The 25,237-nt window shown below is 43.0% G+C and overlaps 1 protein-coding gene across 4 annotated transcripts; it reads left to right on the top strand.

Moving 5' to 3' along the window:
- The first annotated feature begins 8,095 nt into the window (after positions 1-8,095).
- Positions 8,096-25,237, top strand: LOC309345938 (sulfotransferase 2B1-like). Of its 4 annotated transcripts, none has more exons than XM_081869445.1 (7): positions 8,132-8,383; positions 10,628-10,765; positions 13,736-13,944; positions 14,302-14,428; positions 15,053-15,147; positions 15,609-15,789; positions 16,287-16,499. In XM_081869445.1, the coding sequence occupies exons 1-7, from the start codon at positions 8,287-8,289 to the stop codon at positions 16,394-16,396; spliced, it is 957 nt and encodes a 318-aa protein (XP_081725571.1). In that variant the 5' UTR covers positions 8,132-8,286; the 3' UTR covers positions 16,397-16,499. The 4 variants fall into 4 exon arrangements, with proteins under 4 accessions (XP_081725572.1, XP_081725571.1, XP_081725574.1 ...); XM_081869447.1 differs by having other exon boundaries at positions 8,135-8,383; positions 10,620-10,765; XM_081869446.1 differs by lacking the exons at positions 14,302-14,428; positions 15,053-15,147; positions 15,609-15,789; positions 16,287-16,499 and adding exons at positions 22,696-22,822; positions 23,455-23,549; positions 24,902-25,237 and having other exon boundaries at positions 8,096-8,383.

Raw genomic sequence — 25,237 nt, 5'->3', positions numbered from 1 at the left:
GTGAAAGCACTGGGGGAGCAGATCTGAGCAGAGTTGAATCCTTGCATAACAGCTGGTGAGCAGCAGATTTGGTCTGGAGGGCTGGAAAATGCCCCTTCTCAAGTGCCTCTCCCAGCAAGATTGAACCTCCTCCCCATCTATGAATGTGGTAGGTGTGTGTGTGTGGGGGGGGGAGAGAACACGCCTTCCCCCCTGACTGAATGTTTAAGTCTTGCTCTGTGAGCCAAGAAAAGAAGGAAGCTCCAGACTCAACTGTAGTGAGCATGGCCTGTGTCTTTCAGAGGCATGCCTGGAATACAGACTCCCCTCTCTGGTTGGCAGTGGTTTCATCCAAAGTTCATTGGCACTTTCATCCTATCTATGTAGGAAGTTGATCTTCTACTGAAAGATTTTTTTTTTAAAAAAAATATTTATTACTTTTAAACACTACAAAAAAAGGAAAGAGAAAAGAAGAAAAAGAAAACAATACAATACAATATAATATATAAACATTGCACAACACAACACTAACACAATAAGCTAAACAAAACCAAACAAAAACAATTTAAAACACACATCTTACCATTTCAATTTCTTACCTTTCATTCACTTGTTTCAGCGACCTCCTCACACCTCCCTTTTTGTATTCCACTTCTATTATTTGTTTCAGCAAATCCTTTTCATCTTCCTCTATTTTCTGTCATATAATTATCTTAACATATTTTAACCTTATTTTCCCTTTAATACTCTAATAATCTATTTATACTTAATTCCTTATAACATTTCTACTAGAGCCGTATAACTTCATTCCAACATTTTTCTAACACTCATTAATTTAACATTATTTCTATAAATAGTCTTTAAACTTTTTCCAATCTTCTTCCACCGTCTCTTCTCCCTGGTCTCGGATTCTGCCAGTCCCTTCCGCCAATTCCATATAGTCCATCAACCTGGTGATCTTCTTTCCGAGGCTCTTAACTCTTTTCCAAGTCCCTTCTGCAAGTCTTCTTCGTGCTTATACAAGAACTTTGCTTTGTCTTCTACTGATCTTATTTTTATTTTCCTTCCTTTGAGGCTGAAGAGTAGATCTCGGGGAAACTCCCTCCTAAAGATGATTTTATTCCTTCTCGACAGGGCAACCAAATCTCCATAGTTAAATCTAAGATCCAAAAGGTATTTCAGGACGTCATTAAAAATTTCCTCTCTTGACTGTTGTTCTTCTACGTTCTTCTGGTAGTTCCAACAGTCTCTTATTTTGTTCTTCTCTTTTTTCCCGCCTCCTCCAAGTCCAAAGGCCCTCACAATTTTAGACTCTTCTTGACCCAAGTCCAGGTCCCAAGAAACAGCAAATTCCTGTGTGAGGAAGTCCATCAAACCTTCCCTCTCCAGTTCAGGCAGGGCTCTGATACTCAAAATCTGTTTTTCTTTAGATTCAATCATGACAGGCATCAACTTATGATCATCAAGTTGCGTCTGTGAGGCTGGGACTCTTTCTCTCTCCAATTGTGTTACTTTAGGTTCAACGACAACAGCTTTCTCCCTAGCCTTCTCCGCAGTTTGCCATGTCAAAGTAGATTCCTGTGTCAATTTCTGGATAGTTTCTGTATTGATGTTCACCTTTTGTCCCAAATTATATATACTTTCTATATTTAAATCCAGCTTCCTGTGAAGCTGTTCCAGCGAGTCATTAATCTTACATAATGCAGCCACCAAGGCCTCCTCTGTCAACATTCTTGACCAATTCAAGGTCAGTCCCAAAATCTCACAGCCCCTTATCTTACAGCTGGAAATTCCCCCAGCTCAGCTCCCACAACAGTTTCAAAGGCTTCCTCTAGAGGGAAACAGTTTCCATTAGTATTAGTCCTTTTAAGCACAGTTCAAACAATAAAGTTAGTTTCAATTTTTAGTTACTTTTACTCCTTTTTAAGAGCAGACGGAGAGAATGGAAACAATGTATCTCTCTTATTTAGCTAGCTGTCAGCAAACGTTCTATTCACTATCAATGAACAATCCAAAAACGTCAGTCTTACTAGCAGCCCATTTCCAGGTTCGGAATGGTGGTATTTTAACTTTCTTCACTCTCTCCTGCAGGCACACACAATCCAAAACTTCCCCCCTCTTCTCCTGCTTCCAAGGGGGGTTTAATGTTTTCTACCGATGGAAATTAAGTCCTTTACAGTAGGCTTTCCAAGACTTTAGCTTACAGCCTCTTTGCTTCAGTCTATTTACAAAAGGGGAAGGCGGACTTCCTGTTTTGAACCTCCCCATTTCGGTGCCAAATTAAGACATTTGAAAATCCAATTCTCCCCTCTACTCACGGGTAGTTGCTTTAAGATCAAATTGTCCACAGGAAAAAGTCAGCACTCTCCGGCAACAGCTATGCGGCTTCGCTCCGTGGAAGAAGCAGTCAATTCGAAGCACCGCGCCACTCACCCCACATCACTCCGGAACCCCGGAACTGGGTTTCCCCGCGAGTGGGGGAAGCGCAAAAGGTGCCAGCCGAATCCCACGTTCACAGGCTTCACCTGCCTGTGATTTTTGATGGGTCTCCACCTTTGCTGTGGCGGCCAGACCCAGATTTCCACGAGGCAAATTCCTCCCGAACAGAGGAATTCAGCCATTACTGGAGGCGCCAACCCGGAAGTCCCTACTGACAGAAAAATATACCTGCTGAAGTTTCCCTCATTCCTCCTGCTTCCTGATATTACTGCAGACTCTTTGCAAGGTTTCCTCACACAGTAAGTATCTTTCCCAGACCCACAGGATACTCCAATAGCTGCTGGATACCGGTAATAAAGACTGCTCCTGTTTCCTTCCTGTATTTAAGGATTGCTTACGTTCTTTCAGATCATCTCAATCTCCCTTTTCTCTCCTTTATGAATTCTTCCCCAGTTGCCTTCTCCCTTTTCCAGATTCCGTCTTTCCTTTTCCAGATTGGAACATGCATGGGTTTTAAACTAATTGCTATATTCTATAAATGTAGCAGTGCAAGAAAGACAGGACAACAGGTCCATCCACTGGCTCTTCTGAGAGACCTGCTCCTCCTGGCTCCTCTCCTCCCTGAACTGTCTGCTCTTGGCAGTCCTCCACCTGTTGACAGCTGTGAGAGAGAAGGGAGAGCAATGCCTCTGCTGAGAAACCCGCTTCATTTCACTTCTCTTCTTCCCAAAGAGATTCCATGCAATTTGGTAATCAATTTCAGATCTTTGATGCTTTACAAATGGGTTTTCTTCCCCCTTCCCCTTTGGATTGTCTTTTGAGATTTTAAGGCTGTGAGTGGGGACTCTTTGCTCTGCTCTTGGTTTACAGCTGTTACGTAAAGCTGTTCTGCAAATGTTTGCAGCTGCTGAGCAAGTCAAATGCTGTAAATAAATGAGTATCAAGAGTTCCATATACGGACAAAGGTTTGCCTTCCCTTGCCTCCTAGTCACAGACTAGGGCAAGGCCACAGGGCAAGGCCAATGACACTGAAAGCTCAGTTTCTTGTTGTCAAATGAGACACACCAACTTGGGGGACAACTGAAGATGCTCTTGCAGATGATCTCAGTGATTGGGCTGGACTAGAATTCTGGACTCAAAGAAAAAGAAGAAAAGAGGGAGCCTGTGGCGGAAAGTTCCTCACAAGTTGAATTGCAGACTGATTCAGGCCTATTTCAGTGATGGTGGGGGCAGGGATCTAGGCTTAGGCTGAGTCAGGTTGAGGCAGCCCAGGATTTCAGAGAGCTCCATGCCTGTTACAAGATGTGGCGTTGGGTGGGGAGCCTGAGGGGTCTGCTTTGCTAGTGTGTTCCTTGCAGGAAATTAGAGGCATACCTAGGGCCCCTTATGCCCTTGGCAAAGAGCTTCATTGTGCACCCTTTCCCAAAATTTCCTTTATCCTGCAGTGTGAGAAGTTTGGTAAGCTTCTTTCACTTATGAACTGACAGAAACAACGGCTTCATGTCACCAGACACATATATGGCCTCCACTCCACAGTCTGGTACATGATTTTTGCTCCATTGGCAGTGGCCTGTTTCACCAACCCCTAAGCCTTTGTTGGGAAAGCTGACATCATGGTGACATCATGAGGGGGGTGACAGTTGGGGTGCTGTCTGCCTGCGGGTGTGGGCGCTGTTGCCCCTGCTCCTGGCTGGAGGAAGCAGGCAGGGGAGCGTACAAGCTGCTTGGCTTTGCTGGCAAACCGTGCAGCTCCTCCTCCCTCCTCTCCATGGCTCTGTGTACCGGCTCACGAGCGGCAGCATGGCTTTTCTCTCGGCTGCGTGCAGGAAGCTCTCCAGTTTTCTCACATATTCTTCTTTGTAACTGTACTAGGACGGTTGCTTTTCATTGTCTCTGTTCCAGTTGCTTTAACACAGAGATTGGCTGAAGTTTTCCCAAAGGTGGAGAAAGCTCAGGGCACCTTTGAGCCGCCCTTCCCCTTCCTTAGGCTCGCTGTAGGCTTGGGGGGGATGACGTTACCCCACCCCCTCTGCCCTAGGAGGAGGCAGGCAGGGGAGACGGGTGTCATCCCTGTCTCCAGCTGAGCACACCTCTGCACAGAAGTGAGATCCTCTGGTTTCAATAGAGCTCACTCCCAGCAGGGGACTGCACTTGGTCCACTTTACTAGCCGGCACAGTAAAGGTTTCACAACCAGTTAGAATAGCTGGCGATTTGCTTGACCATATGGTTTTTGGGTTATCCAATCCCCCCCCCCCCGTCTCTTAACTGTGCTGTTTCCCTTGCCCCCTCCAGCTAATCTCTGCCCTGCTTGCCTCATTTCTTTTGTGTTGCTGCTGCTGATTGTTTATGGGTGCAACTTTGTCTCCTATCTGCGGGCATTAACTTGGAAGGAAGTCTCTTTGCACTTCGTGGGGTGTGCTGCTGAGTTGGAGTGCCTGAGACTAAGGAACACAGGCTGGAATATCCTTTATTTACTTGTAGGATCGCTGATCGGCAAACGCATTTGCCTTGCCCACTTTCCCCCTGGGCAGGAATCCCTGAGCAGCGAGGCCACATAAGGGTTAAGGGGAGCGAGAGAGCAGCCCAGAAAAGGCCCCCCTCTCCTTCCCGTCTCCTCTCCATGCTTTTCTCGGGAGGCCTCTGGGGCGATGAGAGTTTTGGGCAAAGGGGAGGCTGTGGGGCGATGAGGGGGGTGCAGAGGAGGCTGTTGCAGGGCTGAGAGATGAATGGGAGGATCCCCTGGGTGGGTGGGGGGAAGGGAAGCCATAGGACCCAAGGCCTCTGAGGTCCCAGCACTCCCCAGCCACCCACGACCCCCCCCGGGGGAGAGGGCTCTTTGGGGGGCTCAGAAGTGGGCACCCCTTGAGAAGGGGGGGAACTCCAAGTGGGGAAAGAGTGTGGGCACCCATCTCTGTCAGATGCTTTCATTGCGACCCCTGCATTGCAGAGGGTGGACTAGATGACCCTCGGGGTCCCTTCCAGCTCTGTAGTTCTCTGGTTCTGTGGGGTGGAGCAAAGGAGGCAATTCCTTGAGGCTGTGAGGGCTTTAGCCTCCAACATGTGTGCACTCGCCCTGGCTGAACGGTTCATTTATCCAGTCTGTATAACGTTTATTGCACATGTAACTTGTTAAGATACAGTTGTACATTTATCCACTCCATGTTTACACTATTTCCAGGCTTTGTTTTGCACATGGCACCTTAGTATGTTTGTTGCTTGAATGGTTACAAGTCTATCTCTATTCTAGCTATTATTCTAGTAAATTTGGTTTTATACTTATAAGCCAGTTTGTGGTGTTGTTGTTTTGTTGCATTATTATTACTGTCACCACATTTGATACTTTGTGTATATACTTTGCACTCACCATGGGCCTTGTTTGGTCCTTACAACCTCCTTTCTCTCCACCATACTGTCCCTCTCCACTGTGATAGGAATTTTATGGTCTTAGATATATGGTAATGTTCATAACCGCACGTACATAGATCAGCACAGGAAGACCAACCTGGAACCATTTTGATTCCTAAACTGACCAAATGTTTTCTCTGCAAGGTCAAAGTGGAAAAGCCTCCCCATTGTCTTTTCCTTCACAAATCCTGTCTTAAGGGTATGCCTGTGTTTGAATAAGGGTGTGAGCCTGTGACCTGGCTCAGGAACTAAGTATTTATCATTACAAAAGACTGGCCAGGCTCCTCAGGCAATCCAATCAAGTAACCTGCCAGACAGGAAATAAACAAGGACAGGAGAAAAACAATATTGAAATTTCTGTTTTAAGACCACCTTTTCTGTGATGTATCTGAGGGGTGGTCTTAGGTTACACCCCTTCTGTGATGTATGTATGATGTTTCTGGGGGGTGGTCTTGATCTACAGGATGGGAATTTCAAAAGCCTTTATAAGCCCTTGCACAGCATTTTTGTGGGTCCTCCTCCTTTCCTGCATGTGAGGGGAACACCCTGTTGCAACAGATCAATAAAGATCAAGCTTACTAGCTGCTTTGCTTCTCAATATTCTCTGGTTGGCCTCTGTTATTTTCTCCTACCAATAGGGAACCTATGTGAGGACTCTATATGGGCTCTGGGATACCCCATAAGGGAAAAGGGCATATTTTTATTTACAACACCACCATACTGTCCCTCTCCTGGGTGACTGCGTAAGTCATGCAGAAGCTTCCTGGGCTTTGGGAAGGAGGCGACAGGGGAACATTTAGGGGGCTAGTCCAGTCCCCCTAGTCCACTGGGCCAGGGCAAGTACCATTATGTGGTGGGGAAGCTTACACTTTGATAACTGGGTGGTGGTCTTTCTGCTTACACCCCCATGCCCCTTTTAAACTTTAAACCAAGGCAAGCTACTCACTTTAGAAATCTCTTAAGAAAGGTCCTGGGAAATACTCTAGGTGGTGATTTTGAGGTGCCCAGTGACACTGACCGCCGGGGACAGATTTTAACTGGAATTTTTGTTAAGCAGGAAAATGTTCCTTGAAATAAAACAACACATTTCTGCATTTCTTCTGGGGGGCCCTGATTTTGAAAGTGCGGCGGCTTAAGCAGGGTTGATTTCCAGCCACAACTCACCTTCTGGCCCCTCTCAGGTGGGTGCCATTGCCATCTGGAAAAATAGCACGGGCTCAAGTATTTAAAGGCACACCTCATTTCTTGCTTTGAGGAAAGATTTATGACCTCCCTTTTCACATGTTTCCAGGAACTGAGGTGTCTTGGGATACAAATGTACCACACCTTATTCTTTTCTTGCTTTAACCACTTGGAGACACTCCCCGATTTAAGGAGAGAGGCTACCAAATGGCAAGGCTGTGGGACGCCCCCTCCCCCTTGAGGTGTGTCTGACCCCCATCATTGTGTACATTTTGCTGTTTAGCCAAGGGATATCTTTTTGCACATGCCTTGGGGTGGAATGTGAGTCCAATGTACCACTCCCCCTGCAGAGTTGCCTGCTGGTTTTGCCTGCTGTTTGACACACTTTAATAGTAGGATAGTTTGGGGTTGCTACACACTGGGATCCCTTGTGCCCTTGGAAAGGAGATTTATCGTGCACCCCCCCCCCAATTGCCTTTATCCTGCAGTGTGAGGACGGTAAGCTTCTTTCACATGTGAACTGACAGAAACTGTGGCTTCATGTCGCCAGACACATTCCGTGTATAACATGGCCCCATGTATAACATGCCCCCCCCTATTTTGGGGGACTCAAACTTAGGAAAATGGGGGGAGATTGCCCAGACTTGTGAAGCTTTTCCCTGTCAGCTGTTGCCTCGCCGCCAGAAGTCGTATTGACAGCAAATGCACACTAGCACTTGTTGCAACCACCAATAACACAACTCCCATCTCAGCCTAGCGGAAGCAACATTTTTAAATGTTAGTTTTGAGGACAAAAACTTGGTCTATTACATGGACAAATACGGTATATGTCATCCACTCCATAGTCTGGTACATGATTTTTGCACCACTAGCAGGGGCCTGTTTCCCCAACCCCCTAAGCCTCTGCAGGGAATGTGCTGGGGAAGCAGATCTGAGCAGAGCTGAGTCTTTGAAAAACAGCTGGTGAGCAGCAGATTTGGTCTGGAGGGCTGCAAAATGCTCCGTCACAAGTGCCTCTCCCAGCAAGATTGAACCTCTTTCCCATCTATGAATTGGGGAGGTGGGGGAGGGGAGAACACACATTCCCCCCTGACTGAATGTTTAAGTCTTGCTCTGTGAGCCAGGAAAAGAAGGAATCTCCAGACGCAACTGTAGTGAGCATGGCCTGTGTCTTTAAGAGGCATGCTTGGTCTGGAATAGAAACTCCCCTCTCTGGTTGGGAGTGGTTTCATCCAAAGTTCATTGGCACTTCCATTTTATCGATGTAGGAAGTTCATGCTATGCTGGGTCGTTATACTCCAAATATACCTGATGAAGTTTCCAACACTTCTTACTTCCTGATATTACTGCAGACTCTTTGCAAGGTTTCCTCACACAGTAAGTATCTTTCCCTGACCTACAGGATGCTCCAGTAGCTGCTGAATTATAAAGACTGCTCCTGTTTCCTTCCTGTATTCAAGGTTTGCTTACGTTCTTTCTGATCCTCTCAATCTCATTCTCCTCCCCTTGAAGAACTTCCCTAATTTCCTTCTCCCTCCTTCTGATTCCCTCTGTCCTTTTCCAGACTGGAACATGCCTGGGTTTTAAATTGACTGCTATATTCTATAAATGTAGCAGTGAAGAAAGACAGGACAACAGGTCCACCCACTGGCTCTTCTGAGAGACCTGCTCCCCCTGTTCTTCTCCTCCCTGAACTGTCTGCTCTTGGCAGTCCTCCACCTGTTTGCAGCTGTGAGAGAGAAGGGAGAGCAGTGGCTCTACTGAGAGACCCGCTTCATTTCACTTCTCTTCTTCCCAAAAAGATTATTTGCAGTCTCGTCATCAGTGTCAGATGTTTGAAGTTTTACAAATGGGGTTCCCCCCTTCCCTTTTGGATTGTCTTTTGAGATTTTAAGGCCGCAAGTGGGGACTGTTTGCTCTGCCTTTGGTATACCGCTGTTACGTAAAGCTGTTCTGGAAATGTTTTCAGCTACTGAGCAAGTGAAATGCTTTAAATCAATACATGAGTATCAAGGGTTCCTAATATAAAAAATACAAAGTGAGACATTAAGGATATCCAAAGGGAAAAATATGAAGGACAGAGGTTCTGACGAACAGATTATTAAAAACACGTGAGGCAAACAGTGGAAGTCTTTTTTTCTTTTCTTTTCCTTAAAAAAAAATATTTAAGGTAGATAAGGACAAGATGAAATTCTACAATTGAATATAAATATAGATGGGAAATGGCTATGTATTGTGAGTACTTACCGTATCTACTTAAAAAAAAAATCACGTATGATCTTTTTCCTTTACTTCTTTATTCTTTCTTTGTTCTTTATTCTTTTTTCTGATATCTTATCTTTCATTTCACTGCTTTACTATGAATAGCATTTTATAGAGGTATAAAGAACTGTAAATATGAAAAGAGATAAAATATTCTCTAATTCTTTTTCCTTGGTTAGTTATATTTTCTTTTTCTTTTGTTTTTTTTGTTTTGTTGTGAATATGTATGTTTTCTAATTTGTATTTAATAAAACTATTAAAAAATAATTAAAAAAAAAAAAAAAAAGAGTATCAAGGGTTCCATATACAGGCCAAAGTTCACCTCACCTGGCCTCCTATTGGCAGAAGCAAGGAAGAGGAAAGACTATTTTGCACTTCAGGTAAACAGTGTGGGAGTAGCCCCAGAAGCAGTTGTGCATGTGTGTGTGTACAGAGGGGTTTGTGCCTTGCTTTGGGTAGGTGTAAACCGACTTTCCTGTAGTTGATACATAGTTGCAGTCATCTAGAGGATGTCTTTGGACCTATTTCCTAATGGAAGTGATTTGAGTTAACGGTATGAAAACATGTGCCCATGACCAAATTGAGATTTGAAAGCCTGCTGTTGTCAGGATCTGGCTGCAGTGTGGTGAGAGGCACCAGTTGAAGGCTCAGAGTCAGGAGTTTGGTGGTGGGACACTGAGGAGAGGTCAGAAGGAGAGGATTGGGAGAAGGAGAAGGATGCTGAGAAGGTTTACTGAGCAGGGAAAAGTGATGACAGCGAGCAGTTCAGACTGAAGCAGATAAGGGGGGCGGGTCAAGGAGCTGCTGAAGAATCATGGGAATAGCCCTTTCTGGCTGCAAGGATCTCCTCCCGTATCCCGATCTCAAAGAACAAGCAAGATCATGAGGAGGGCAAAGAAGAGTCAAGAGATATGCAGAGACAGTTGGAGACTGCTTGGGTAACATCCGGGAGAGGAGGAGCCTTAGAAAGTGTGGAAGAAAGGGACATTCAGCCCCGACAACAGCTCCATAAAAGAAAGACTGACCAGGAAGTATTGCTAAGTTGTATGCCATTTCCTTGAATAAAGCACTGATTTCACTGACAACGGACTCTTCCTCTTTGCGCTGACCAGTATCTGACCCAGCCTTGATAGATATGACATGTACTCAGAAGTGAGTTCCTTGGATTTCCCACCACCACACCTGGTGGTACCACTCAACCATCTATTGATGGCCCATCACCAACTCCTGAACTCTCCCCTTCCTCCTGCTCCCCAGCTATCCACAGAGCTTGGCTCTAGAACAGTAGCTACCTGAATGTCCCTAAGGATGTGACATAATCTCTCTCCCTCCCTCTCTCTCTCATCTTCAGTTTTTCAGAGTCATCAATGGCTACTTTCAGATACAAGGGGATCATTTTTACTCAACAGTTTAACTCAGTGGAAAAACTCAGCTATTTGGAAAATGACTTTCAACTGTTAGATGATGATATGGTGAACGTGACTTACCCCAAGTCAGGTCAGTGTTGCAATTAGGTAAATAGACTTTGGATTTAGACTTAAAGTATCCATTAAACCTGCCAGGTATAAGTTTGCTTTTGACATAAGTCATGAACAACCACCAAGTAGCTGCATAGTCCTAAATTTTGGCTTAATCCGTGGAAACCCATGAAAAATGAATGTGTTTAGTTTTTCAGATGTTGCGATATATAAGACCTTCTTCAACCAGGTATAAAGGGGAAAAGTCAGGTTAGTTCTGCATCAGTGGGTAACGATTAGTCAAGGAGCAATAAACAAATAAATTATAAGAAATTTACAAATAAGGAAGGTGGACAGCAAACAAGTTGAATATCTGAATAGACCTGTCCACCACATGTGAAAGTTACATATTTTTCACTTTTTGAAGTACACAAAGTGAAACACAGACATTCTCTGAATTTAGCAATGAACTTCTTCAGCTAAGTAACGTGTACAAAAATGCATATACTAGAATAGTGTGCATAAAATACATACTTTAGTGGGGGGGGGTGAAGAAAAATTTATTATAGTAAGGGGAAATGCTTTGTAGAAATGTGCAAGAAAATTCACAAACTGACATGAAAATATGGAGAATTAAATGTAAGATTGCAAAAAGGAGAAATCAAAATAGACGTATTACACCATCTCTAGCCACTGTTGATGTTCACGGAAAGAAGTGAAAGAACATTTGAAATTCATGGGGATGTCCGGAAACCTTGCAAAAAATATATATATCAGAGATTTTCAAATCTTTCTTTCTTTCTGGGATATTTGAACCCAGATATTTACAGCGCTCGTGAGCTGAACTGAGAATATTCCCAGGAGAATCTTATGCGTTATGGCATGCTTCTGTCATGTCACTAGGAATGCTTTTGGTGCTGGATATGGGCAGTGTGGGTGATTTCCTTGCATGGGGTGCCAAGCCGAGGGGGTGCATAATCACAATAATAATGAAACCTATATTTATTTGGTTACCTACTGAGAAGATTTATTAAAAAAGCAACTGTACCTAAATGTATTATTGTGAAAATAATTTTTTTGGGGGGAGGGGAATTTTTTGTCCTTGCTCAGAGCGCCATATTACAAAAGTTGTCTCTGATGCTGTGTCAGGATAACCATATCTAAATGTTGATTGTATATAGACAAATATGCCATCTGTCTGTTATAGTCCTCATAATTAACACGTACTTCACTTAATGATTGAATTAAAGCAACTTGGATTGACAAGGGCATAGTAAGGTGACATTCCACCAGGATAAAAATCCTGTGAAAACCCACAAGACAGGAGCTAAATCCTAGGGCTAGGAAGTCTATAGAAAAGCTACCTAGCAGGACAATTCAGGGAACCACAGTAAACTAGACTAAGAACCGCACAAGAAAACAGAAATCTAGCAAGCAGGAAAGTCAATGGGTAACTAAATTAAAAGAAGCAAATTATCAAAACCAGCAGGGGTGTGAGGGTTTTGCATTGTTTTGCACCCTCTGCCAATTGTATGAATATCTCCCCATGGCACAGAAGTCATGTGTATGTCAGAGGTGCCATGAGATTCTGGTTCTCTGGGAACAAGTTCCTTCCCTTGAGGCCAAGGTGGCAGAAGTAGAAAGAGTAGGAGGCAGAGAAAGTGGTGGATGAGGCCTTCAGGGATGTGGTAGTTGGGTGACCTTCCCACAATGACAGCTCTCCTGCCGTCAGGAAGAAGGGAGGTCCTGAGAAAGGAGAACATCACTTTGAAGAAGAGGGAGGCATTCCCTTAGAAAGGACCCATTTATTGGGAGTTGGTATTGGGATCTGTGCTTTTTAATTTGTTCATAAATGATCAAGTAGTGAGTGTTGGGATATCAAGCCCTTTATCAGAGGAACTGGCAACAATCGTAGACATCCGGCTTGATTCCCTGATGACCTCCCTGGCTGCATTCCCCAGCAGGCGCAGGCAAGGTCTCGATCGGCGATTCTTCTCAAACGTGAGAAGAACACACCCCTCTTTCCTGCCCCCCCCCCAGGCAGGGGAAAGAGATAGACAGAAACGTATTTACATGCCTTTATTTCTGTCTTTGCAGTGTTACAAAAGCATGACTGCTCTCTTCAAGCTCCAGCAGTAAAGTAACAAACACTTCCTGGACAGGAATAAACGGAAGAGCTCATATTACACTCTGAGCTAATTCCGGTGCTTCGCACTGTGAATAGACTGCCCCTCTGATTCCCACGGAACAGTCCCAACATTTCCATTATGTTTACCTCTCAAGCTAGCAGTTTGCAGCTGCATTGCATCCATATCGTAACAGTGAGGTGGCCAGGTTTGCTGACACTAAAAATACATTTACAGATAGGTAGCCGTGTTGGTCTGCCATAGTCAAAACAAAACAAATTCCTTCCAGTAGCACCTTAAAGACCAACTAAGTCAGTTCTTGGTATGAGCTTTCGTGTGCATGCACACTTCTTCAAAAATACATGGTCAGCAAAATGGCAAAGGCAAGTCAATGTAAACAAGTGTAAAGTGATGCATGATGGAGCAAATAAGAGGAGGAGACAGATTCATGGAGCAGGCTATTAGTGGCTACTAGCCATGATGGCTGTGCTCTGCCTCCACAGTTGAGGCAGTAATGCTACCAAATACTACTGTCTGGTAACCACAGGAGGGGAGAATGCTCTTGAGCTCATGTTCTGCTCTCTGGTTTCCCACAGGCTTTTGGGAGAAACAGGGAGCTGGACAGGATAGGCCATTGGCCTGATCAAGCAGATTTGAGTCTGTTGTCATCTGCGCAACAACCAGCTAAATAATATAGTCAACTTCATAACAGTATACCACCCCTGATGTGTGGAATCTTGCCGCATAGGAGGATGCTGAATAGCTAGCAGGGGACAAAGATCCATTCGATTGTTTAAGTTTCTCCATTTGATTTAGCAAGGGCCAGACATTAATGTACAAGTGGTTTTATAGAAGAAGCCTCTGACAGGTGGACTTTCTCCTAGGTACTCATTGGATGTCGGAGATCTTGAGCTTAATCCGGAGTCAAGGGGACCCCACATGGGTTCAGAATGTACCACTGACGGAAAGGGCACCCTGCATTGAGTATGCCGATCATTTGCAGATTGCCTTGAAAAATCCTTCTCCCAGGATCCTGACTACTCACCTGCCATTCCAGCTTTTCCCTAAGTCCTTCCTCCACTCCAAGGCCAAGGTGAGAGAGGAACGACGGACACATCAAGCCTGTCTTTGGCTTCTGTGTTTCTGACACACAGATGTGTGGGATATTGGAGCACAAACACTTGGCACAGCTCATTTTTAGGAGGATGCCATATTTTGTACTAGAGAATAGGGAGGAATATCAGAAATCTCCTTAGTAGTTTCATGATTGCTCGAGAAATTGAACTGGCCATGGTCCACATGCATGCTCAGCCCAGGTCCTCACTGCAGGCTTCTCCTGTTTCCAAGTCAGGCTTTATTTATTGTGCTTTCAGTTTGCTGCCACACTCTGCCTAATGTTAGGGTAGGGCTGCCTGGGCTCTTCCTAAATGTGGCCCTGTCTTTGTAACAGGTAGTCTATACTCTGCGTGACCCCAGAGATGCCATGGTTTCGGGCTACCATTTCATCAAAGGCTTTAAAGAATTGAAGGACCTTGCAACTATGGAAGAGTTTATGGAGAGTTTCCTGAGTGGGGAAGGTATGGAAGGAGGCAAATCAGCCACTCTTGTTTGCTGTGACCCAACACCAGTGATGTCTACCACCAGAAAGTATTTCTTTTTACGTAACTCTAAAGTCCTATCAGAGAACTATAATTCCCAGTTGGATACATGGAGAAGGGGAGAAATGGGGGGGTGTCCTACATTTGTTATTTGCTTTCAAAGAAAATCAATAAACGTCCTTTCAGATGGGCGAGAATGGCACTAAAATGAGAAGAGGGTGAAACTTAAGGAAAGTCCTTAACAGCTGGGTGAGATTGGCACCAACAAGAGAATAGATCAAAATCGATGATAGCAGACATTCTCACTGGTGGCAGAAAGAAAAAGAAACCTTAATGGAGAAAGCCCATTAAAGCATAAGATTATCTACTCATTCAAAACTTTGCTTCTCTTGTATGTGGAAAATGTCAGTACATAGAGCAGTCAGTAGGTTGCATTGGACCCAGGGTAGCATAGAAGTCTCCTGTTACTAATTTTGTTTTTAAGGGATAATACAGTTATTTTCCAAGTTCCGGACTGGTGTTTCCTCTACGTCTACAATAGCATTCTCTATTCCCTCCCATAACTCCTTACATTCTATCCTTGCTTCCTCTTTGCTCTTCCAGTGGCTTATGGTTCCTGGTTTGACCATGTGAAAGGCTGGGTGGAGATGAAGGAGAGAGCCAACATCTTCTTCAACACCTATGAAGAACTACGGCAGGTAAAGGTCCAATTTTAACTGTGTTGATCTGCAGTCCCAATTCTGATATTATTCACACATGAAGCTGCCTTCTTTTTTGAAATATTCTAGTAATATTGGCTAGAAAGGGATTCTGAGCATGTGCAAAATTCGGTGCTACCTCTACATACACTGCATATCATGTGCAGAGTACATTTCCTTTCTTCTACATTAGAGCAGATGTGCCAATAACCTGCTTTTCTGCCTCAAAGGTAATGTCTCTTGCTAACTCAGGTGCCCCCTGGGTGTGGTGCTGGCTGAGGGGAGGTGGAGACAGAGTGGCTTCTGCAAGGTGACAACAGCAAATTCCACATCCTGAAGACATTCATTTTGCCCAATGCACATTGCATACTGGTCCTCATGCTCTCTGTGTGCCTCCTGATGAAGGGCAAGCTCTCTACATCACATGAGGATTCACAGCCATTTGCTTTTGCTTTCTGCAGGACCTTCGAGGCAGCGTGCAGAAGATCTGTCATTTTCTTGGCAAGGAGCTGAACAGCCAACAAATTGAGTCTGTGGTGGAAAACGCCTCCTTCCACAAGATGAAGGACAACAAGATGTCCAACTTTTCCTTAACACCAGAGAACATTTTTGACCATACAAAAGCAAGACTCTTGAGGAAAGGTAAAAACATTGGTTGCCAAGGAATAAAGCCATAATGCTCATGCTAGGGGTGAAGAACCTCTTCTTTTTCTGTGGATGTTTGATGCCACACAGAAAAAATCTATCAGCAACCAGTCAATAGATCGTAGAGTCAGAGCTGACTGTGAACACAGTTTGCAGGTCCAGAAAGGGGTACAGTTCGCAGGATTGTATATCTTCCTATCTGTACAACATCCCATCTAAGTCTATCTATTTCATGGGTATCCAGATGAAAATAAGAAATTATTCTGAAAGAGGCAGTCTGGAGAACAAGGATGTATCTGCACAATTTTGAGACCTGGATAATACTGGGGACTCCCTGAAAACAGCTTGCAGATTCTCCAGGCCCTTAAGACACACCAGTAACATCAGCTACCTGAGGGGTTGCCTGCCTCACAGCTGAGGACGAAGAAGAAATGTCCCAATTTAAGTTTACGTAATTTCAGGTGAACATGCCACTTGCTCTTGTCTTGTTCTAGGGATCTGCGGGGACTGGAAGAACCACCTGACAGTGGCACAGAGTGAACGCTTTGACCGTGTTTACTGGGAGAACATGCGTGGTGTGAATATGACTTTCCCTTGGGAATGAAGTATCACAGATTGTTGATCCTGATTTTCTCCACATTCTTATGTATCATATGGTTTGGATAGTTTCTGCTACCACTGTGCTAATAAACACACCTGATCAGGAACGGTACAGTTGTTCTTTATTATTTTTTTACCAAATCACAAAGTGTCTTTAGAGCTTGGAGGTCTCATTGCAGCAGCTACAGTAGAAATGCTGAGACTGAGACTCCCCTTGAGCATCGCCTTCATAGACCTGACGAAGGCCTTCAACCTCATCAGCCAAAAAGGACTCTTCACACTGCTCAAGATAGGATGCCTATGGAAGCGTCCCAAGATGATTGTGTTCTTCCATGATAACATGCCTGGCACCTTCCAATATGAGGGCACATCCTGTTTGTGTTCTTTTTTAAAATGCATGTACTGCTCTTAGAAAACTTCCTCTTTGGATGCTAAGCAGCAAGGTAAAATGAATAAATTTATAATAAATAATATAATATAATAAATTTATATAATAAATAATAAATGTTATATAATAAATTTATATAACAGGTTAGAGACTGGGTAAATGAATATTTATCTTTTCATTCATAAAAATATTTATATACCACTGTATCATAAAACTAAACAGTAAAATCACAAAAAGCTAGGAACAAGTTAAAAAACAAACAAAAAGCAATTAAAAACAAACAGCAACAGACCTTGCGGGAAATGTACTCTTAATGGGCTGGCAAAACAGAGAATTTTCAAGCAGGTGTTTAAGAGGTGGTACAGAAGGCTCCCACTGAATCTCTGTTGGCAAAGTGTTCCACATGGCAAGGCCAATGACACTGAAAGCTCAGTTTCTTGTTTTCTAATGAGACACATCAACATGGGGCACAAATGAAGATGCTCCTTTGTAAATCAATGCAAGTACCTTGAACCTGGCTCAGTAGCAGATAGCAGGCAGTGCAGCTGTTTTAACAGTGGTGTCACATGTTCTTGACCAGAAGCTCCCGTTAGCAATATGGCTGCAGCATCATGCAGCAGCTGGAGTTTCTGAACCAGACCCACAGGCAGGCCCACAAGGAACACATTACAGTAATCTAGCCTCAAGGGTGCCAGTGCATGAACTACAGTGGACATGCTATAGATTGGGGCAAAAGCTATTCTCAGCTGGCATGTTGCTTGAAGAAAAGTGGGAAGAGCAAAGACTAGAAGAAAAATAAGAGAAGAGGCAGCCAGTGGTGGAAAGTTCTTCACAAGTTGAATTGCAGGCTGATTCAGGCCTATTCCAGTGATGGTGGGGGCAGGGATCTAGGCTTAGGCTGAGTCAGGTTGAGGCAGCCCAGGATATCAGAGAGATCCAGGCCTGTTACAGGACGTGGCATTGGGTGGGCAGCCTGAGGGGTCTGCTTTGCTAGGGTGTTCCACGCAGGGGATCAGTGGCGTAACTAGGTTCCCTTGTGCCCTTGGCAAGGAGCTTAATTGTGCACCCCTCCGCCCCAAATTGCCTTTATCCTGCGGGTGAGAAGTACACACAGTGATTTTTGCACCACTGGCAGGAACCAGTTTCATCAGCTCCCAAGTTTCTGCTGGGAATGCCCTGGGGAAGCAGGAACTGCAAGAAGCTCCTCCTGTATCCCGATCTCAAAGAACATGCAAGATAATGAGGAGGGGAAGAGAAGAGACCAGAGATGAACATAGACATTTGGAGACTGCTTGGGCAACATCTGGGAGAGGAGGTGCCTTAGAAAGTATGCAAGAAAGGGACATTCAGTCCAGACAACAGCTCTATATGGGAAAGACTGACCTGGAAAAATTGTTGAGTTGCCATTTCCTTGAATAAAGCATTAATTTCACTGACAACGGACTCTGCCTCTTCGTGCTGACCAGTATCTGACCCAGCGCTGTCAGATATGACATGTATTCAGAATTGAGTTTTTTGAATTTTTTCCCACCACACCTGGTGGTACCACTTGAGCATGTACTGATGGCCCACCACCACCTCGTGAACTCTCTCCTGCCCCCAGTTATCCCCAGAATTTGGCTCTAGAACAGTAGCTACCTGAATGTCCCTAAGAATGTGGTATAATCCACCCCCCTCTCTCTCTCATAGCTTTAGTTTTTCAGTATCATCAATGCCTTATTTCAAATACAAGGGGATCCCATTTTCTCCAGAAATGTACTCAGAGGAAACACTCAGCTATGTGGAAAATGACTTCAAAGTGTTAGTGTTGGATGATGATATAGTGAATGTCACTTACCCCAAGTCAGGTCAGTATTGCAATTAGGTAAATAGATTTTGGATTTAGTGGACATAGTGTCCACTAAACCTGTCAGCCATAAGTTTGCTTTTGACATAAGTCATGAACAACCACCATGTAGCTGCATAGTCCTAAGCTTTGGCTTTATTCCTGGAATCCCAAAGAGAAAAATGAATGAGTTTTTCAGATACAGTCATACCTTGGATCCCAAATGTCTCTGAAGCCAAACCTTCTGGCTCCCGAACAATCAAAAATGGGAAATGAGTGTTCTGGTTTTTTTTTTTTTTTTTAATAATATTTTTATTAAGTTTATGAGATACAGAAAAAAGAAATAAAGACAGATATAGAAAATAAAGTAGAGAAATTACAAATTTCCATAATCCTTTTTTCCAGCACATCTAGTGGACTTCCCCACATCCTCCAAACCCTGCGTTCTCTGTGATACAAAACATCAGCAATTTGTTAACTTATTTCAAAGCTTATTGTATCTTTCATTTTATCATGTTGCCTAGTTTCAAAAATGTTGTAACCCAAATCTTATACGTTTTAGCTTAAACACAATAAAGTTATTTCATTATTCCACTTCTGACTTCTTGTACCTTAATTTCCATTTCATTAATTTACAATTGCTGAAGCTAGAATTTCTAAAAAGTGCATTTTTTAACATTCATACAACTTGTAATGTTTTTTCAGATAGTCTTTAAATTTTTCCCAGTCCTCCTCGATTGTTTCTTCTCCCAAGTCTCGGATTCTGCCAGTCATTTCAGCCAGTTCCATATAGTCCATCAACTGCGTCTGCCATTCCTCCAGCGTGGGTAAATCTTGTGTCTTCCAATGCTTAGCAATCAGGACCCTTGCTGCTGTGGTAGCATACATAAAAAAAATTCTATCTTTCTTAAGTACTCTCTGGTCCACAATGCCCAGAAGAAAGGCCTCCGGTTTCTTAGGTAAAGTAAATCTAAGTACCTTTTTTAGTTCATTATGAATCATCTCCCAAAAGGCCTTCCCTTTCGGGCAAGTCCACCAGAGATGAAAGAATGTCCCTTCCGCCTCTTTACATTTCCAACATTTATTGTCAGACAGGTGATATATCTTAGCAAGTTTGACTGGGGTCATGTACCACCGGTATATCATTTTCATAATATTTTCCTTCAAGGCACTACATGCCGTAAATTTCATTCCGGTGTTCCATAACCTTTCCCAGTCTTCAAACATAATGTTGTGCCCCAAGTCCTGTGCCCATTTTATCATGGCGGATTTGACTGTCTCGTCCTGTGTATTCCATTTAAGCAGCAAATTATACATTCTCGAAAGTAGTTTATTTTTTGGCTCTAACAGTTCTGTCTCTAATTTCGATTTTTCCACCTGGAATCCAACCTTTTTATCCACTTTAAAAACCTCCTGGATTTGAGCATAGTGCAACCAATCTCGCACCTTGTTTTTCAATTTTTCCAAGCTCAGCAACCTCCAATTGTCTCCAATTTTTTCAATTATTTCCCAATATTTAGGCCAGTAGGCTTCCATGTTAAGTCTCTTACGTGCCTTGGCCTCCACCGGTGAGAGCCACCTCAGAGTCTTACTCTCCAATAAGTCCTTATATTTTGTCCAGACCATCAAAATTGCTCTTCTGACAATATGGTTTTTAAACAATTTGTGAACTTTAACCTTGTCATACCACAAATATGCATGCCACCCAAAAGCATTATCAAACCCCTCCAGATCTAGGACATCAGTGTTTTCCAATAAAATCCAATCTTTCAACCAGCAGAAGGCTGCAGATTCATAATATAACCTCAAGTCTGGCAGGGCAAATCCCCCTCTTTCTTTCGCATCAGTTAGTATTTTAAACTTTATTCGGGGCTTTTTGCCCTGCCAAACAAACTTGGAAATATCCTTCTGCCACTTTCCAAAACATTCCACTTTGTCCACGATCTGTAGGGCCTGGAACAGAAATAACATTTTCGGCAATACATTCATCTTTATAGCTGCTATTCGGCCCAACAAGGAAAGTTTCAATCTTGACCATATTTCCAAGTCTCTTTTAATTTCTGACCGGCATTTCTCATAATTATCTTTAAACAAATTCAAATTTTTGGAGGTCAGATACACCCCTAGGTATTTTACTTTTTTAACCACATTTAATTCCGTTTCTTTCAGGCACTCATCTGTTTCTGTAGTTGTCAAATTTTTTGCTAGAACCTTAGTTTTTTGCTTGTTCAGCTTAAATCCCGCCACCCGACCAAAGTCAGAAATTAATTCTAACACTCTTTTAGTACTAGAGACTGGCTCCTGTAATGTTAATACCAAGTCGTCTGCAAAAGCTTTCAGTTTATATTGTTTCACTCCGACCTCAATTCCTTGTACAGACCGGTCCTTTCTAATCATGTTCAGTAGCACCTCCAGGACTGAAATAAACAATAGGGGGGATAGGGGGCACCCCTGTCGTGTCCCTTTTTCTATTTTGAACTCCTCTGTCACCACATTGTTAACAATCAATTTAGCTTTTTGCTCTGAATAAATTGCTTCTATTCCATTTTCAAACCCCCGCCCCACTCCCATCCCTTCCAAATTTTTCTTCATGAACATCCAAGAAATGTTGTCGAAGGCTTTCTCCGCATCAATGAAGATTAAAACCGCTCTAGTATTGAGATTTGTTTGTAGGAGTTCCAAAATGTCAATAATATTTCTTGTATTATCAAACAAATGCCTACCGGGGAGAAAGCCGGCCTGGTCCTTATGGATCACTTCATTAAGTACTTTTTTAAACCTACTTGCCAAAATATCCGCAAAAATTTTGTAATCCACGTTTAGGAGTGAGATGGGGTGGTAGTTCTTAAGCTGGGTCTTTTCAGTTTCTTGTTTAGGTATCAATGTGATGAAAGCTTCTTTCCACGTCTCCGGTGCCTTCCTCCCCTCCATAATCTGATTGCAGACCTCCATCAGAGGTTGTATCAAATAATCCTTCAAAATCTTATAGTATTTGGAGGTAAGTCCATCAGGACCTGGAGATTTGCCTAATTGAAGGTTCTGGATGGCACTTTCAATTTCTTGCTGGGTGATATTACTATTCAGGATGGTTCTCATTTCCTGAGTTATTTTTTGTAATCCATTAGTTTTAAGGAATTGATCCATCTCAAAGTCTTTCTGTGGCCCTTGTGAATAGAGTTCTTTAAAATATCTCTGGAAACACTTTCTAATTTCCTCGGGTTTCTGAACCATTCTCCCTTCAATCTCTAGATTTGTAACTGTGTTAAGTTTTTGTCTCTTTTTCAACTGCCATGCTAGCAGTTTCCCACACTTGTTTGCTGATTCAAAGGATCTTTGTTTCATCTGTTTAATTTTCCATTCCACCTCTTGATTTATCAATTTCAAATATTGTGCCTGGAAAAATTTCACTTCTCTCAGCACTTCCACCGACTTAGGCCTAGATCTTAATTTTTTCTCTCCTTCTCTTATTTTCTCCAATATCTTCTCCTTCTTTTCATTCCAGAGCTTTTTCTTAATCGTATTTTGTTGTATTAGAAACCCTCTCATGACTGCTTTACTTGCGTCCCAGATTGTTCTTTTTTCCACAGTGGTGTTTAAGTTTATTTCAAAACAGTCCTTTAAAGTTTTTTGGGCCTTCTTAACAATCTCCTGATCCCTTAATAAGGTGTCATTCATTTTCCATCTAAAGGATCCGGTTATGTTTAGTCTCAATTCCACTTTCAATGCATTATGGTCGGAGCAGGTTTTTGGGCAGATTTCCACTTTTCTAGTCTTAGGTGCCAGTCCTCTAGTTGTCCATATTTGGTCGATTCGTGTCCATGTCAGATGAGCTTCAGAAAAGAAAGTTCCTTCTTTTCCTAAGGGGTTCTTAACCCTCCATATGTCAATTAAGTCCATATTGTCAGTCATTTCAAAAAAAGTTTTGAGTGTTCTGGTTTTTGAACTTTTTTCGGATGCCAAACAATGGAGGCTTTCCCTGTTCCCATGTCAGGTTTTATTTATTATGCCTTCAGTTTGCTGCCGCACTCTGCCTATTGATAGTGTTGGGCTGCCTGGGCCCTCCTTCAATATAGCTCTTCCTCTGTTACAGGTAGTCTATACTCTGCATAACCCCAGAGATGCTATGGTTTCAAGCTACCACTTCACCAAAGGCTTTAAAGTGTTGAAAGACCCTGGAACTGTGGAAGAGTTCATAGAGAGATTCCTGAGTGGGGAAAGTATGGAAGGAGGCAAATCAGTCACTCTTGTTTGCTGTGACCCAGCACCAGTCATGTCCACCACCAGAAAATATTAATTTTTATGTCACTCTACAGTCCTATCAGAGAACTATAATCCCCAGTTGGATACATGGAGAAGGGCAGAAATGCAGGGAAGTCCTACATTTGTCATTTGCTTTTAAAGAAAATCAATAAATGTCCTTTGGCAAGACTGGCATTAAATGAGAATAGGGTGAAATTTAAGGAAAGCCCTTAACCTCAGGGTGAGATTGGCACCAACAAAAGAATAGATCAGAATCGATGATAGCAGACATTCTCACTGGTGGCAGAAACAAACAAACAAAAAAACCTTAATGGAGAAAGCCCATTAAAGCGTAATATTGTTGACTCATTCAAAGCTTTACTTCTCTTGTACATGAATAATGTCAGTACATAGATCAGTCAGTAGGTGGTATTGGACACAGGGTAGCGTTGAAGTCTCCTGTTACTGATTTTGTTTTTAAGAGATATTAAGAGATATTGCAGTTATTTTCCAAGTTCCTGGCTGGTGTTTCCTCTACATCTACAATAGCATTCTCTATTCCCCCCACAACTCCTTACATTTCACCCTTGCTTCCTCTTTGCTCTTCCAGTCGGTTATGGTTCCTGGTTTGACCGTGTGAAAGGCTGGGTGGAGATGAAGGAGAGAGCCAACATCTTCTTCATCACTTATGAAGAACTACAGCAGGTAAAGGTCCAATTTTAACTGTGTTGACCTGCTGCCCCAGTTCTGACATGAATAAAACTTTCTTACGGTCACAGACCGGCATAAGAGGAACATATGAATAAAATAGCAGTTAGGATTTAGACAGGTGATTGCTAAGGTATATAAGAACAAAGAAACAAGCATAGGATAGGACACTTGAATAGAGTATGAGATTAAACACAAATAATTGATGAGGAAGAACTGATAATTAAAACTGATAAAGACCAAAAGGCATGCAATTAAAAAAACTATAAGGGGTGGAGTTTATGGGAATAATGGTCTTGCAATATGGGCCTTCAGTTTAGGACTGGTTTATAGCACAAATGGGTGAATATCCTTTGGTGACTATCCATAATGGCAGCACAAAATCTAGCAACTGAATATGTAACATCTGGGTTTTCATCCTGGAGTAGTAGGGAAATGTTAAGTTGTTCTGTGCATCCTTGGAAGTTAAGCAGGATAGGCAGAATAAACCTTGCTTGTATGTCTACATAGTACTGGCAATGGAAAAAGACATGTTTCGTTGTTTCCTGCTGCCCAGAACCATATGGTGATTTCCTCTCCTAATATGGTGTCTTCCTATAACAGCCTTCCTGAATGGCTATGGGGAGGGCCTAACAACGGGCCAGATTGAAGGCCTTTGATGTTTTGAGATTTCAAGGTTGGTTATATATGGCATTTGGGAAGTGAGGTATCTTCTGGTTTCGCTGATTAGAAATTTTGGGGACCTGGCTAGGTCTGCTTGGTGTTCTGTGTTTTCCACACACTGTTTAATGTTTTTGTTAGCTTGTTCATGCCCCGTGTTGAAGCCTAGATTAGTTATATTTTTCACTGCTCGTTTCCATGTAAATTGGAAATTGCCCTTAATTGTTAGGGGAGCAAGGCCGCTCGGGAAGAAAGATACAATTCTGACATTATTCACACATGAAGCTGCCTTTGTTGTTGTTGTTGAAAGATTCTGGTAATTTTGGATGGAAGGGGATTCTGAGTATGTGCAAAATTCATTGCTACCTCTACATACACAGCATATCATGTGCAGAGTACATTTCCTTTGTTCTGCATTAGAACAGATGTGCCAATAACCTGCTTTTCTGCCTCAAAGGCAATGTCTCTTGCTGACTCAGATGCCCCATGGGTGCTGTGCTGGCTGAGGGGGAGCTGGAGACACAGTGGCTTCTGCATGGTGATAACAGCAAATTCCACATCTTCAAGGCATCCATCTTACCCAGTGCACATTGCATACTGGTACTCATGCTCTCTGTGTACCTCCTGATGAAGGGCAAGCTCTCTCCATCACATGAGGATTCACAGCCATTTGCTTTTGCTTTCTGCAGGATCTTCAAGGCAGCGTGCAGAAGATCTGTCATTTTCTTGGCAAGGAGCTGCTAAACAGCCAACAAATTGAGTCTGTGGTGGAAAATGCCTCCTTCCACAAGATGAAGGACAATAAGATGTCCAACTTTTCTTTAATACCCGAGAGCACAAAATCAAAGTTCATGAGGAAAGGTAAAAACATTGGTTGCCACGGAGTGTCAAGGAATAAGGCCACAATGCTGCATACCAGGGGTGAATAACCTCTTTTATTTCTGTTTTTCTGTTTGATGCCACACAGAAAAAGTCAATCAGAAACCAGTCAATAGAGTGTGGAGTCAGAGATGACTGTGAACACA

The sequence above is a fragment of the Podarcis erhardii genome (genome assembly GCF_964252035.2).
Source record: "Podarcis erhardii genome assembly, chromosome: 7".
NCBI classification, from domain to species: domain Eukaryota; kingdom Metazoa; phylum Chordata; class Lepidosauria; order Squamata; family Lacertidae; genus Podarcis; species Podarcis erhardii.
This window is presented reverse-complemented; position numbering and strand designations above follow the sequence as displayed.